Source organism: Myotis davidii, unplaced genomic scaffold, assembly GCF_000327345.1.
Source record: "Myotis davidii unplaced genomic scaffold, ASM32734v1 scaffold461, whole genome shotgun sequence".
In the NCBI taxonomy this organism is placed as follows: Eukaryota; Metazoa; Chordata; class Mammalia; order Chiroptera; family Vespertilionidae; genus Myotis; species Myotis davidii.
Genome location: NW_006295825.1, coordinates 2,537,979 through 2,550,717, shown reverse-complemented (window position 1 = coordinate 2,550,717; position 12,739 = coordinate 2,537,979). Strand labels below are relative to the sequence as shown.

The 12,739-nt window shown below is 39.8% G+C and overlaps 2 protein-coding genes across 6 annotated transcripts in view; both read right to left on the bottom strand.

The window, feature by feature from the left end:
* CSNK1G1 (casein kinase 1 gamma 1) overlaps window positions 1–3,379 on the bottom strand; it is a 160,209-nt gene extending 156,830 nt beyond the window's left edge. For all 5 annotated transcript variants that reach the window (XM_006770784.1, XM_006770781.2, XM_006770782.2 and 2 more), the window contains exon 1: window positions 3,102–3,379. The gene's annotated coding sequence lies outside the window, so the exon portion shown is untranslated. The remainder of the gene's footprint in view (window positions 1–3,101) is intronic.
* Window positions 3,380–7,132: 3,753 nt separating this feature from the next.
* KIAA0101 (KIAA0101 ortholog) overlaps window positions 7,133–12,739 on the bottom strand; it is a 15,212-nt gene continuing 9,605 nt past the window's right edge. The window contains exon 4 of the mRNA XM_006770780.2: window positions 7,133–8,057. Coding sequence (XP_006770843.1) covers window positions 8,012–8,057 — 46 coding nt within the window. The 3' untranslated portion in view covers window positions 7,133–8,011. The remainder of the gene's footprint in view (window positions 8,058–12,739) is intronic.

The window sequence follows — 12,739 nt, the reverse complement described above, 5'->3', positions numbered from 1 at the left end:
AGTGGATAGAGCGTCGGCCTGTGGACTGAAAGGTCCCAGGTTCGATTCCGGTCAAGGGCATGTACCTGGGTTGCGGGCACATCCCTAGTAGGAGATGTGCAGGAGGCGGCTGATCGATGTTTCTCTCCCATCGATGTTTCTAACTCTCTATCTCTCTCCCTTCCTCTCTGTATAAAATCAATAAAATATATTTTTAAAAAAGTATGAACTACATGTTACATCACAAAGCAAACTATATTAGCTGAAAATATGACATATAACAGGTAACATATAATTATCATTTTAAAACCATAAAAGAAACAAATTATAAAGACTTCATGTTCCTGAGATTTATTTCTATACTAGAGGCCCAGTGCATGAAATTCACTGGTTCCCCAGTCTGGCCTGTGCCCTCTCACAGTACAGGAGGCCTGCAATAGATCACCCCAAAGAGGTAGGCCCTGCCCACCCATCCAGGGCTCCTCCATGGATAGCCCCAAAGAGGTAGGCAGGAGCCGGGGTCCGCCTCTGAGTCATGCACGCAGAGTCAAGTCCCCGCCCACCCGTGCGCGCCTTGCCGTGCACGCAGCCCTGCCCACCTGTGTGCACCTGCTGCGCAGGCAGCTTTCTAGTGATGAATTGTGATGGCATGAGAGCATGATGACCATTTGCATATTAGCTCTTTATTATATAGGATTATCATCACGACTGACTTAAAGGCAGAAATTCATTCCATTTTCACTTATTTTACAGATTATACATATAAAAATTCTGTAAATTTTGCTAATAGTTTAAATCTAATTAAGATGAGTCACAACACTAATGTTAATTTTAATCTTAAATTACAACTTTCTATTTTATGTCCCAATTTAATTCTCTTCAAAGACAGGGGATGTTGACTGAAATTTACATAAATTACTTTGTTGTTGTTATTAATCCCCACCTGAGGATATTTTCCCATTGATTCTTAGAGAGAAAGGGAGAGACAAAGAGAGAAACATCAAAATGAGAGAGGCACATCGATTGATTGCCTCCTGCACACAACATGACCTGACCCTCTGGGGAGGGTGGGGGGAATCCAGTCTGTAACCCAGGTAAGTGCCCTTGACTTGAATCAAACCCTGGACCCGTCAGTCCGAGGGCGGATGCCCAAATCAGCTAGCTCAGTGGTTCTCAACCTGTGGGTCGCGACCATCGGAAAACACATATAGCATATCAGATACTTAGATTACATAACAGTAGTTAGATTCATAACAGTAGCAAAATTACAGTTATGAAGTAGCAACGAAAATAATTTTATGGTTGGGATCACTGGAACTGTATTAAAGGGTTGAGGCATTAGGAAGGTTGAGAACCACTGGGCTAGGGCATAAATTACTTTTTAAATGTTTTATTTTTAAATAGATTTTTATTGATTTCAGAGAGGAAGGGAGAGGGAGAGAGAATCATTGATCAGTTGTCTCCTGCATGACCTCCACTGGGGATGGAGCCAGCAACCTGGGCATGTGCCCTTGAGAGAAATGGAACGGGGGACCCTTTAGTCCACAGGCTGTTGCTCTATCCACTGAGCCAAACCAGCTAGGGCTTAAATGTTTTTCCTATCAATCCATACTATATACAACACAAATCTGAGAAAACCTTTGAAACATTATTGGTATTTTGAATAAATGCGCATATTCTACTTTGTTTTTAAGAGTTAAGAAACTACTGGTAGCTGAATTTCATGCTACTTGTAATCAATTTCTCTAAGTCACTGAAAGTCTTGTTGTATATGTTTTTAAATATCATTATCCAATTCCCTTCCTATCTCAAGCCTTATTCCACAAAACTGGGCTACCTTGACTGTGTAAGATGGATGATAATTCAGCTTTCAATTAGAAGGTGATTCCATTTAAAGTGGGCTATTATTTACGTATATCATCCCCCTTACAATACTGGTAAGAATTTTAACTCATTGTATTTATGAAGAAAATAAATCTCTGGTAGGTTCCATGACTTGCCCAAGATCAACAACTAGCCAATGGCAGGTTGGGTTCAATCCCAGATTTACCTACCTCAAAGCCAAAACTTCCCCTGGACCACAATTATCTCCTTAAAAGATTAAGAGACAGGCTCAAAAGCAGACAATCCTGTCTCTCTGAACTTATCTATTCTAAGGCATCACCACACAGTACTTACCAGTCGGCCACTGATTGAAATAAAAATGAAGAGCTTCGTTCTGCTTCGTTTAAACTAGGGCAGGCTTACTGGCAGGTTAAAAAAAAAAGGGGGTGGAAAAGGCTTGCCTCAACATGTCTCTCCTAGACCTCTATTCTATACGGTTCTAGTCTTTTTTTTTTTTTTATAAACACCAATATCTACCAAACAAGACTATGCCGGACTAGCCTATAGTTTGGTGCTTTTCAGAATTGCACTTTTCTAAGATAACTTATACGATTTAATATAGAACTAAGAGACATTGTGAATATGTTATTCCAGCACTTTTCAAACATTTGAAATATCATTTAGAGGCGACAAACCCAGTTCCACTCTCTTTTACGCTGTGATGCCGCCCACTTGGGGGGTACCGCTCCCGTGCGACGCAGGGACACGAGCAATAAAGGAAGAAGCGGGGGACGCACACGGAAGTCGGGTGGAGGGAGGTCTCCTTACCCACTCTTCGGCCCTAGCTCGGTCAAGGGCGGCTCCCCACGGTGTCCAGCCGAGTCACAATCCCCCAAAACCTCAAAACCGGGCTAGGTCCCAGCGGGGTGGACAGGGAAAGCAGGCAATGGGAGGTTTGGATTGCCCCAACCACCCCTGCCGAGATCTATGCCCTCCTTTTGGCTCCGGAGAACGCTCCCCCTTTCAGAGCGAGTCCTCCAGGTGGCAAACTCCCCGTCCACACGGCAGAAGTCTTCTGCATCCAAAGGGGAGCCTCCTCCGCAACGTTCACCCAGCCACCCGAAACTCTCCGCCCGCGGTTTCCACCAGCCCCTCCTCTCCACCCCCGCAACCTCCACAGACACCAGCGCCGGCCTGCGCCCCACCCAGCATCTCGGCGTCCCCCTTCCCGACCCGGAGAACGCGGCCCGCCCCCCTCCCCCCGCAACCAGTCCCCACAAACACACACACACACCCACCTCAGGCTCCAACCTCCGGGACCCCGTCGGAGCCGGAGCGAGTACCTGGTCCGGTGGAGCTCCGGGGATCACAAGGGACCGGCGCGGTCCCCTCCCAGAGGCGACGAGCGCTTCTGTACCCACCCACGGTGGTAGCTTCTCTCTTTCCCAGGAAGCGGAGGGAGGAGAGGTGTGGGAGGGGAGGGGGAAGGCGAGGAGCCGAGGGGCGACAGGAGCCGAGCCGGAACCACTAACGCTGGCCCCACCCTCAGCCTGGCGCAAAGCACCCGGGCGCTCTAGGTAGGACACACTTCAAGCAGTCAGCGAGAAACTGACACAAGCACTTCCGGGTCACCCCACTACTGCCCCTCCTTAGCAACCGCGTGGGGTTGCTAAGCGGAAGCGCCTCAAAAGCACCCCCATTTCTTCTGGGACTATCAGGAGGTAGCTGGAAGCGGGTACTCTCCTTGGACAACACCCTTCTACCTTCTGCTCCTCGTCTTAGAGCACACGCTTCACAGCCGGAGTCACAAAGCCCAGCTTTTCCCTTAAGCTGTGCCCACGCCTCCACCCCTACCCCCGAGGAACTATGAACACCTGCTTCCTCCCACCGAGTCCCAGGCCACCCATTGGTCTCTCTCTCTCTCTCTATCTCTCTCTCTCTCTCTCTCTCTCTCCCCTTGTGGGAGTTCTCTTTTCTGGCAATTTAGCAAGCATCCCCCTCTTGTGGATTTTCAGTTGTGTTTCAATTGGGCTTTTAAAATCTTCAATGTTATGAAAGTTTTCTCATGCACTTCATTCTCCTTTGACAGGCTCTCATAGGGAATGGTAAATTTTGTCTTTGTCTTTCACCCTAACCGGTTTGGCTCAGTGGATAGAGTGTCGGCCTTCGGACTGAAGGATCTGGGGTTCCATTCAGGTCAAAGGACACTACTGCAAGCTCTCAGGAGGCAACCAATCCATGTGTCTCTCTCACATTGATGTTTCCCTCTGTGTGTGTCTCCCGCTCCCTTCCACTCTCTCTAAAAATCAATGGGAAAAATATCTTCGGATGAGGATTAACAAAAAATAAAAAATAAAATGTCAGTAGTAGGTTGTTTAATAAATCTAAAACATTACAACCCTTCTCATGGACATGCATACATGTGGAAGTACACGCGCGCGCACACACACACACACACATACACACAGAATTCAAATAGAATCTGAGGACATCCAGTAATTAATTGTTCTTTAAAAAATCTGGCTGTGACAAGTGACAAACCATTACCATGACAAAATAGAACTTGATATTTTAATTGCCAATAGATTTATTTTAAAAAATTAAATTAAAAAAGTAAAACTATGAGCCCAATGAACAATGACTTATCTAAAACTACAGTGGACTAGTCTTTAAAAATTTTTAAACATTATGGCAAATGTGTTCTACAGAAATGTTTTATTGAGAACAGTTAATAGTTAAGATTAAATGTGGTAGTTTAGGCCAATATAGAAATGCAAATTCCTATGCAACATCTATTTTTCCCATTGCCTGAAGAAATATGACAGTATTTATTTAGATCCTCTCTTCATAGTTTTATTAGTAATAGTCACTTTTTTATAGGTTTGTAACTGGCTTGACTCCTAAATAGTCACATGACTTCTATTATTCTATCATTTTTCAGTGTAGTCATTCTTTAGAGGCCTCTAAAGATAAAGAGCACAACCCACACCTAAAATTAGCTAGGTGAGTTTAACTACACTTACAGGACTTTGTGAGCAGTACTATTGGAGTTCATATTTTTTTTCTTTTTGTATTTGTATTGATTTCAGAGAGGAAAGGAGATAGAAACATCAATGATGAATCACTGATTGGTTGCCTCCTGCACACCCCCTATTGGGGATCGAGCCTGCAACCCGGGCATGTGCCCTTGACCAGAATCAAACCCAGAACTCTTCAAGTCCACACACCGGCCCTCTATCCACTGATCCAAACCGGCTAGGACAGGAGTCCATATTCTTAATATGAACCATAATTAACATAGTGCTTTCAGATCTAAACTAGATCTCAATTAGCCTTCAAAGTCAGTACAGTACGTTTATCCTGTAGATATAACCTCCAGGCTTTTCTCAGTTCTTAAAAGCTTTTTTTTTCTCATTTTTTATTGCTCTTTGTAATAATTTAAGAAAGAATTAGGGTATCTAATGTTTATTTTGGGAAATATAACTCTGTTATGCAATAATGAATATTTAAATATTCTTAGAGTTCCATTGGCATCTCCAAATATAAAAGATACAAAAACTAAAGTCTAACAATTAATGACTACTTGGATCAGTTTATGTGCCTAAGCAATATACAACACAAAACATAGCCCCTTATACAAGGGACTTAGAGAAACTAACTTAGGATATATGTGACATAAACAATAGAATGTTTAGCCTTAGGAAGAGAAAGCTAAAGATATAACAGCTATCTTTAAGTACTTGAAGGTTGTCATGTGGAAGGAATAACTTGTTCTGTGTTATGTCAAAGACAGAAACAAGAATAGGAAGGGGGAGGGAAGAATAGGAAGGAGGGGAAGTTACAAAAATTCAAAATTTTAATTCATGATGTTTTTCACAAGAGTTGCAGCCCTGGTCAGTGTGGCTCAGTTGGTTGAGCATCGCCCCATGCACTGAGAAGTCACCAATTTGATTCCTAGTCAGGGCATATGCCCGGGTTGCGGGCTTTATCCACCAGGTAGGGGGAGTGCAGAAGGCAATCGATCCATAGATGTTAAGCTCTCACATCTGTCGCTAAAAAGCAATACAAACAAACAAACAAACAAAAAACAAATAGTTGCCAACCAATTTCAATGGAAACAGGTAATATATACTTCCCTTATGTTTTTAGAAGAGGCTAAATTGCTAATCTAATTTTCAAAAAGCTTTGACAGAAAAACTACATAGAACAGACACCTCTGCCTAATAAAAGTGAGACATCAGGACAGTGGGGGCGGGGACGTAAGGACATGGGTGGGGTGGGAACTGAGTGGAGGGGAGCAATGGGGGGAAAAAGAGGAACATCAGTAATATCTGAATAATAAAGATTTATTTTAAAAAATAAAAAATTTAAAAAGTGAGACATCAATTGTATATTTGAAGAGACTGTACTTTCATTAGATCAAATTTTTAAAAAATTATATATCAAAATTATACTTCATGAGACACACCACCAAAAAATTTCTCTCTCCATCAGTGAAAAATAACAAATCAGGTTTCAGACCCATCAAAACTTGACTTTATGATGAATACCAAGAACCTACAACCAAGATTACTTTACCCAGCAAAGCTATCATTCAGAATTGAAGGTCAGATAAAGAGCTTCACAGATAAGAAAAAGCTAGAGGAGTTCATCACCACCACACCAGTATTATATGAAATGCTGAAAGGTATCCTTTAAGAAGAGGAAGAAGAAAAAGGTAAAGATACAAATTATGAACAACAAATACACATCTATCAACAAGTGAATCTGAAAATCAAGTGAATAATCTGATGAACAGAATGAACTGGTGATTATAATAGAATCAGGGGCACAGAAAGGGAGTGGACTGACTATTCTTTGGGGGGAAAGGGGGAGGGGGATGTAGGAAGAGACTGGACAAAAATCGTGCACCTATGGATGAGGACAGTGGGTGGGAAGTGAGGGCGGAGGGTGGGGTGGGAACTGGGTGGAGGGGAGTTACGGGGGGGAAAGAGGAACAAATGTAATAATCTGAACAATAAAGATTTAAAAAAATAAATACAAGATAAAAAAACACACAAAAAAAACCTTGACTTTAATAAGAGTTGATTTGAGTTACTCCTTAATAAGAAGCCTAGTTATCAAGGAAGTACTTAAAATAAAACTCTACTTGAAATTCAGTAACATTTTATTTAATATCGACCTCTAAGACAAAAAAAAATGCAATCTAGAATCATCAGGACTCAGTGTGGAAGGTGATAAAGTCAGATCAATGCACAGATTTGTATTTGGAAGAAATAAAACAGAAGTATCTAGTAGAATCTTAGGAAGCACACAAATGGATATAATCTATTGTGAAAATAAGTATTCATTTATTAAAAACAAACTTCAGAAAAACATATCTGTTAAAACATGGTTAATTTTGACAACAGATGTCAGCAAAAACAAATGTGATGAGGAAGCAAGAATTACTGTTACTACGTTATATTATACCCACCTCTTCAATTATACCCCTGTTATCTTGAAAAATATAAAGGTAGCTCTAAGAACTTTAGACATAGCTCTGGGTTTATGGCATGTTTGCCTTTCATGATTTATTGATTTCCAGAGAGCACTATTTTATGATACCAAATCAAATGCATATGCTAAGAAAATTCTTCTCTTTTAATGTAGTCTATGAAATCTTCCTGCCTGAAACCCTCAGGATCAAATTGCCATTACTTGTTTCTATGGAGAACACAGATAGCCATCAAATTTTTTCAACATTGGCCCCCATTCTTAAAAAGAATACAGGTGTGGTTTAACTAATACTGATTTTTTTAAATGTGCAGAAATCCAACTCTGCTTTTTAAATCAAATAAAAGGAACGAAAATAAAAATCTAATGCCAGTAAAAATGGCAGCAGTACAAAAATCTAAGCAAATCTCAAATACAGCAGATTTGTTCTATACAACATGCAATGATTTCTTTTTAGCAAGCACAAGAAGCCTAATAACAGGTAAAAGAAACCAAATACTGCATTATATTGAATACTAAGGTAAATAACCATAATTATCTCGTAAATCTTGCAATATGTTAACTAGTTGCTTTTGAATAACTATTTGTAACCCTCATTTTTAATTAAATGCCTATTCAACAAAGCTAACTGGAACAAATACATTTATGCAAATTTACATCCTAGAATACCAGAGTAAACAGGAGACATTAGTCAAGGATGAATAAGAAAGTTTTATTCTTCTTCGTCATCTGTGTCATCAGGTGGCAAAGGATGTACTCTGTGGAAAGAACGGAGAACTTCAATAGTCAATATCAACTGGGTTTTTTTTTTAAAAATAGTTACAAACATATAAATCAGGAATATTAATTAACAGTGCAGTGGGTCTGGTCAAGTGACTGGAAATGAGAGAAAAATAAAACCGCTAATTGATAAACACCTACAAATTCCTAGTGCTAGACTTTAGGGGTGAGTTAATTAAATGTTTAACCAAATATAGCAGGCTAGGTTGATAATTCTGTATGGCCCTCGAATGATGTTATAAATATCCAAATGGCCCTTGGCAGAAAAAAGGTTCCCCACCCCTGTGCTAGGGCAACAAAATGTTTAACAATTTATTTTGTCAATTTATAGAATCAGTGTTTCTTCTTTAGGATATGTTGCCATTTTTATAAAAAAAAAAAGAAATATGTTTCTATAGCATCTTATTTCAACATGTTAAATGGATAGATAATAAAAGTGGAATAAAATCCTCCAGCAAGAACTTTGTGATAGTAAAAAGCAAATAATAATTAACAATCTATTGGAGCAGAGAAAAGTTATCATATTAGACTGTACACCCTTTTGAACAATATGAATCAAAAACGTAAGTTTTGCTGAAACCGGTTTGGCTCAGTGGATAGAGCGTCGGCCTGCGGACTGAAAGGTCCCAGGTTCGATTCCGGTCAAGGGCATGTACCTGGGTTGCGGGCACATCCCCAGTAGATGTGCAGGAGGCAGCTGATCGATGTTTCTAACTCTCTATCTCTCTCCCTTCCTCTCTCTGTAAAATTCAATAAAATATATATTAAAAAAAAACAAAAACAAAAAAAACACGTAAGTTTTATTTTTTATTACCCCCCCCCAAAAAAATGTAATCATGCCCTAGCTGGTTTGGCTTAGTGGATAGACTGTTGGCCTGCAGTCTGGAGGGTCCGGGTTCGATTCCAGTCAAGGGCACATGCTCAGGTTGTGGGCTCAATCCCCAGGAGGGGGCATGCAGGAGGTAGCCCATCAATAGTTCTCATCATTGATGTTTCTATCTCTATCTCCTTCTCCCTTCCTCTCTAAAATCAGTAAAAGTATTTTTTAAAAACCCACATAATCATAAATCAGAATTTTTCTTTTTTAGAGTAGATGAAAATTTGTGAGATCTATCCTAAAATAATCACCTTTCAATTTAGATCCAGTAAGCTGAATGGTCATAGAATTAGTGAAAGAAGAAAGCTAAAAAAAAGGTATTTTGACTTGGTATGAAATTATCATTGACTCACCTATTAGATTACGGAGACGTCTTTATTTTATTTTCCTAGAAATTTAATAGTTAACAAATGAACACCATCATGAACCAAAGTTCCTTTTCACAAGGATTTGATTTCCTCTTGGTATCATGGTTCTGTTCAGGTTTTAAGTAGCTGCTAGTCTTTCTTGATTCTGACTCTCCCCCATGTAACTAATGGGGATTATCCTGTCTTTGTGGGGGAAATAAAGCCATAGGAGATATCATATTCTAGATTATTAACTAGGGAGTTAAGTTTTTAATGAGAATATATGTGCAATCTTTCTCCATATGATAGAAAGCCTGTATTATAGGTTGTATTGCTATGATGATCAATGGTATACACATATTGGGCTGCATTACCAAATATTTTGTTTCCTTAATGGAAGTCACAAATAATTCAAAAGAATTGTAATTTATTCTAGAGCTGATAATGACTATTAGCTTGTTCATATTAGAATGAGAAAGTACAAGGAAGAATGGTTCCAGACAATGAGAGTGAACTAGAAGACATTTACAGGTTCATTAAATCACGTCTATTAAAAGGCTCTAATATCTCTTTGGTTGTTGATTTTTATTAAAACCAAAAATAATAATATTGCCAAAAAGTCTAAAGTTTGACATTCTTTTTAAATATCTCATAAGACAGTAAGAGCTTAGTAACCATTTACTAAATGACCTTATGAACAGTATTGAATAATTCTTAGAAATGTATATGCATAAACATCACTTTATGCGTCAAATACTTTTGTTCTTTTTATAGAAGAACTTTTATTGATTTCAGAGAGGAAGGGAGAAGGAAAGAGAAACATCATTGATGAAAGAGAATCACTGATCAGCTGCTTCCTGCACGCCCCCTATGGGGGATCAAGTCCGCAGCCCGTGTCATGTGACCTCCACCTCCTGGTTCATAGATGGATGCTCAACCACTGAGCCATGCTGGCAGGGCTCAAATACTTTGTTTTAATTGTTCTTCCAGCCATTTACTTTTATTTAATTGCTCTTCCAGCCATTTTATCTTTATTTTTGTGTTAAATGCAAATCAATTTCAAACACAATATACAATCCAAAACGGATGTACAGTGTTCAGACATAAGGCCAAATAAAAAAAGTATTCACACACACAGATCTCATATAGCTTGAGATGTTGATCTGGTTGTTCCTGTGTAGTTTTCTAAAGATGGCAAATATTTTGGGGGGAGATGGAAAAAGGTATAAGGAGGATAAATGATGATGGAAGGAGATTTGACTTATGGTGGTAAACACAATACAATATACAGATGATATATTATAGAATTGTACACCTGAAAACTATATAATTTTATTAACCAATATCACCCCACTAAATTCAATAAAAATATGAAAAACAATAAAGATGGCCCTAGCTGGTTTTGCTCAGTGGATAGAGCATCAACAATAAAGATATATTTAAAAAAATAAAAATAAAGATGACAAATATTACTTTAAGTCTTACAAGGGTTCTCAACCTTCCTAATGCCGCGACCCTTTAATACAATTCCTCATGTTGTGGTGACCCCCAACCATAAAATTATTTTTGTTGCTACTTCATAACTGTAATTTTGCTACTGTTATGAATCGTAATGTAAATATCTGATATGCAGGATGTATTTTCATTGTTCGCGACCCACAGGTTGAGAACTGCTGGTTTAAGACTTAAGAGTACTATGGCCATCTTGGATTCTATAAAATCTAAGCATCAGTGTGTGACATGTGAACCAAACATTTCATGGAGTGTCTATTTCTAAAAAGGCTTTTGTATATCAAAACAGTTATAAAAAAGTTTTAATTTCCAAAATCAAGTACACTAATAATCTAAAAACACTGACTGATAGAGAGTGTTCCAAAGGTAACTATTGTGATTCAAAAAGTTTTAAAAAATATTTACAGAAAGAGCACAAAAGAGTTGTAAATTGAATGCAGGCAAGTTGCCGATACATCAAATATGTATTATTTATGTCTTCTTCATATAATCGCCTCTTAGTTTCAAGATTTGTCAAATATGCCTTCAAAACAGATAAGTTTTTAAATTGTAAAAATTATTCAGCATATGCAGAAATTAAAAACAGTATTTTAACAATGTCAATGTACTTCTAATTTTCAAAATCAATGTGATTCAAGTTAGCTAAAAGAATATGGCACTCCAGCCCAGATGGTCTGGCTCAGTGGTTCAATGTCCACCTATGAACCAGGAGGTCATAGTTCCATTTCTGGTCAGGGCACATGCCCCGGTTGTGGGCTTGATCCCCAGTAGAGGATGTGCAGGAGGTAGCCATTTGATGAGTCTCTATCATCATTCTATCTCTCTCTCCCTTCCCTCTGAAATCAATAAAAAGATAAATATAAAAAAGAATATGATACTTATATTGGGTGAGAATGTGACAGGAAATACCTATCATTTGAATTTTAAGTGTATATCCAAGAATTACTCATTATTAAATTTGTAGTAGATTTGAATCCAGCATTGTCCCGGCACATGTCAATTACTACATAAAGTCAAACGCAAAATCAAATACAAAAACCCCAGAGGAAAGAGTTAAGTTCCCAAGAAAATAGTGAAAATTTAACAATGTAAAAGTTTATGTGGAATATATCAACATTAAATTAGGACTGCAGATGCCCTGGCAGATGTGGCCCAGTTGGTTGGAGTGTCCTCCCATTCACTGAAAGGTGGTGGGTTCAATTCCTGATTAGGGCACAGACCCAAGTTGTGGATTCGATCCCCTATTGGGGTGTGAATGGCAGGCAACCAATTGATGTTTTTCCCTCACATTGAAGTTTTTCTCTCTCCCTCTCTGTAAAATCTCAGTAAAAAACATAAAAAATTAAAATTTAAAAACAAATTAGGACTGCTGAAATACAAAGAGTTTATAGTAACACCTTTGGTTCCTTCCAATCCTATTAATAAAAGCCTAATATGCAAATTGTCCTCTCGGGCGGTCATTCGACCAGGAGTTTGACTGGGAGACCACAAGTTCGACCGCAGTCTATGATGTACGCTGACCACAAGGGGGTGGCACAGAACATGGGTGTTGGCAATGTGGCATTGGCAGCAGGCAGCAGTCGAGACACTGCCGGTCCCAGTGGGCCCCAATGAGAGTGGGACCCCGGCAGGATGGTGGAGCAGTTGAGCAGGCAGCACCAGGCCAAGGTGGGTGCGAGCGGGGCCCAATCGCCCTGCCGATCACCCCTCAGATGGTGACCAGCAGCAGGGGGGCGGGTGAGCAGGGGGGGATGGGGCCGCCAACTGGCTCCCAGGCACTGAGGGAGTGGGGCGAGGGGCCCAGCCCCAATCAATCGCCCTACAGATGGCGACCAGTGGCTGGCAGGCCCTGATCACCTGATCAGGGCCGGGACCTGGGCTGAAATGAGGAACTGGGGGTGGGTGGAGGCGACCAACCTCCCGG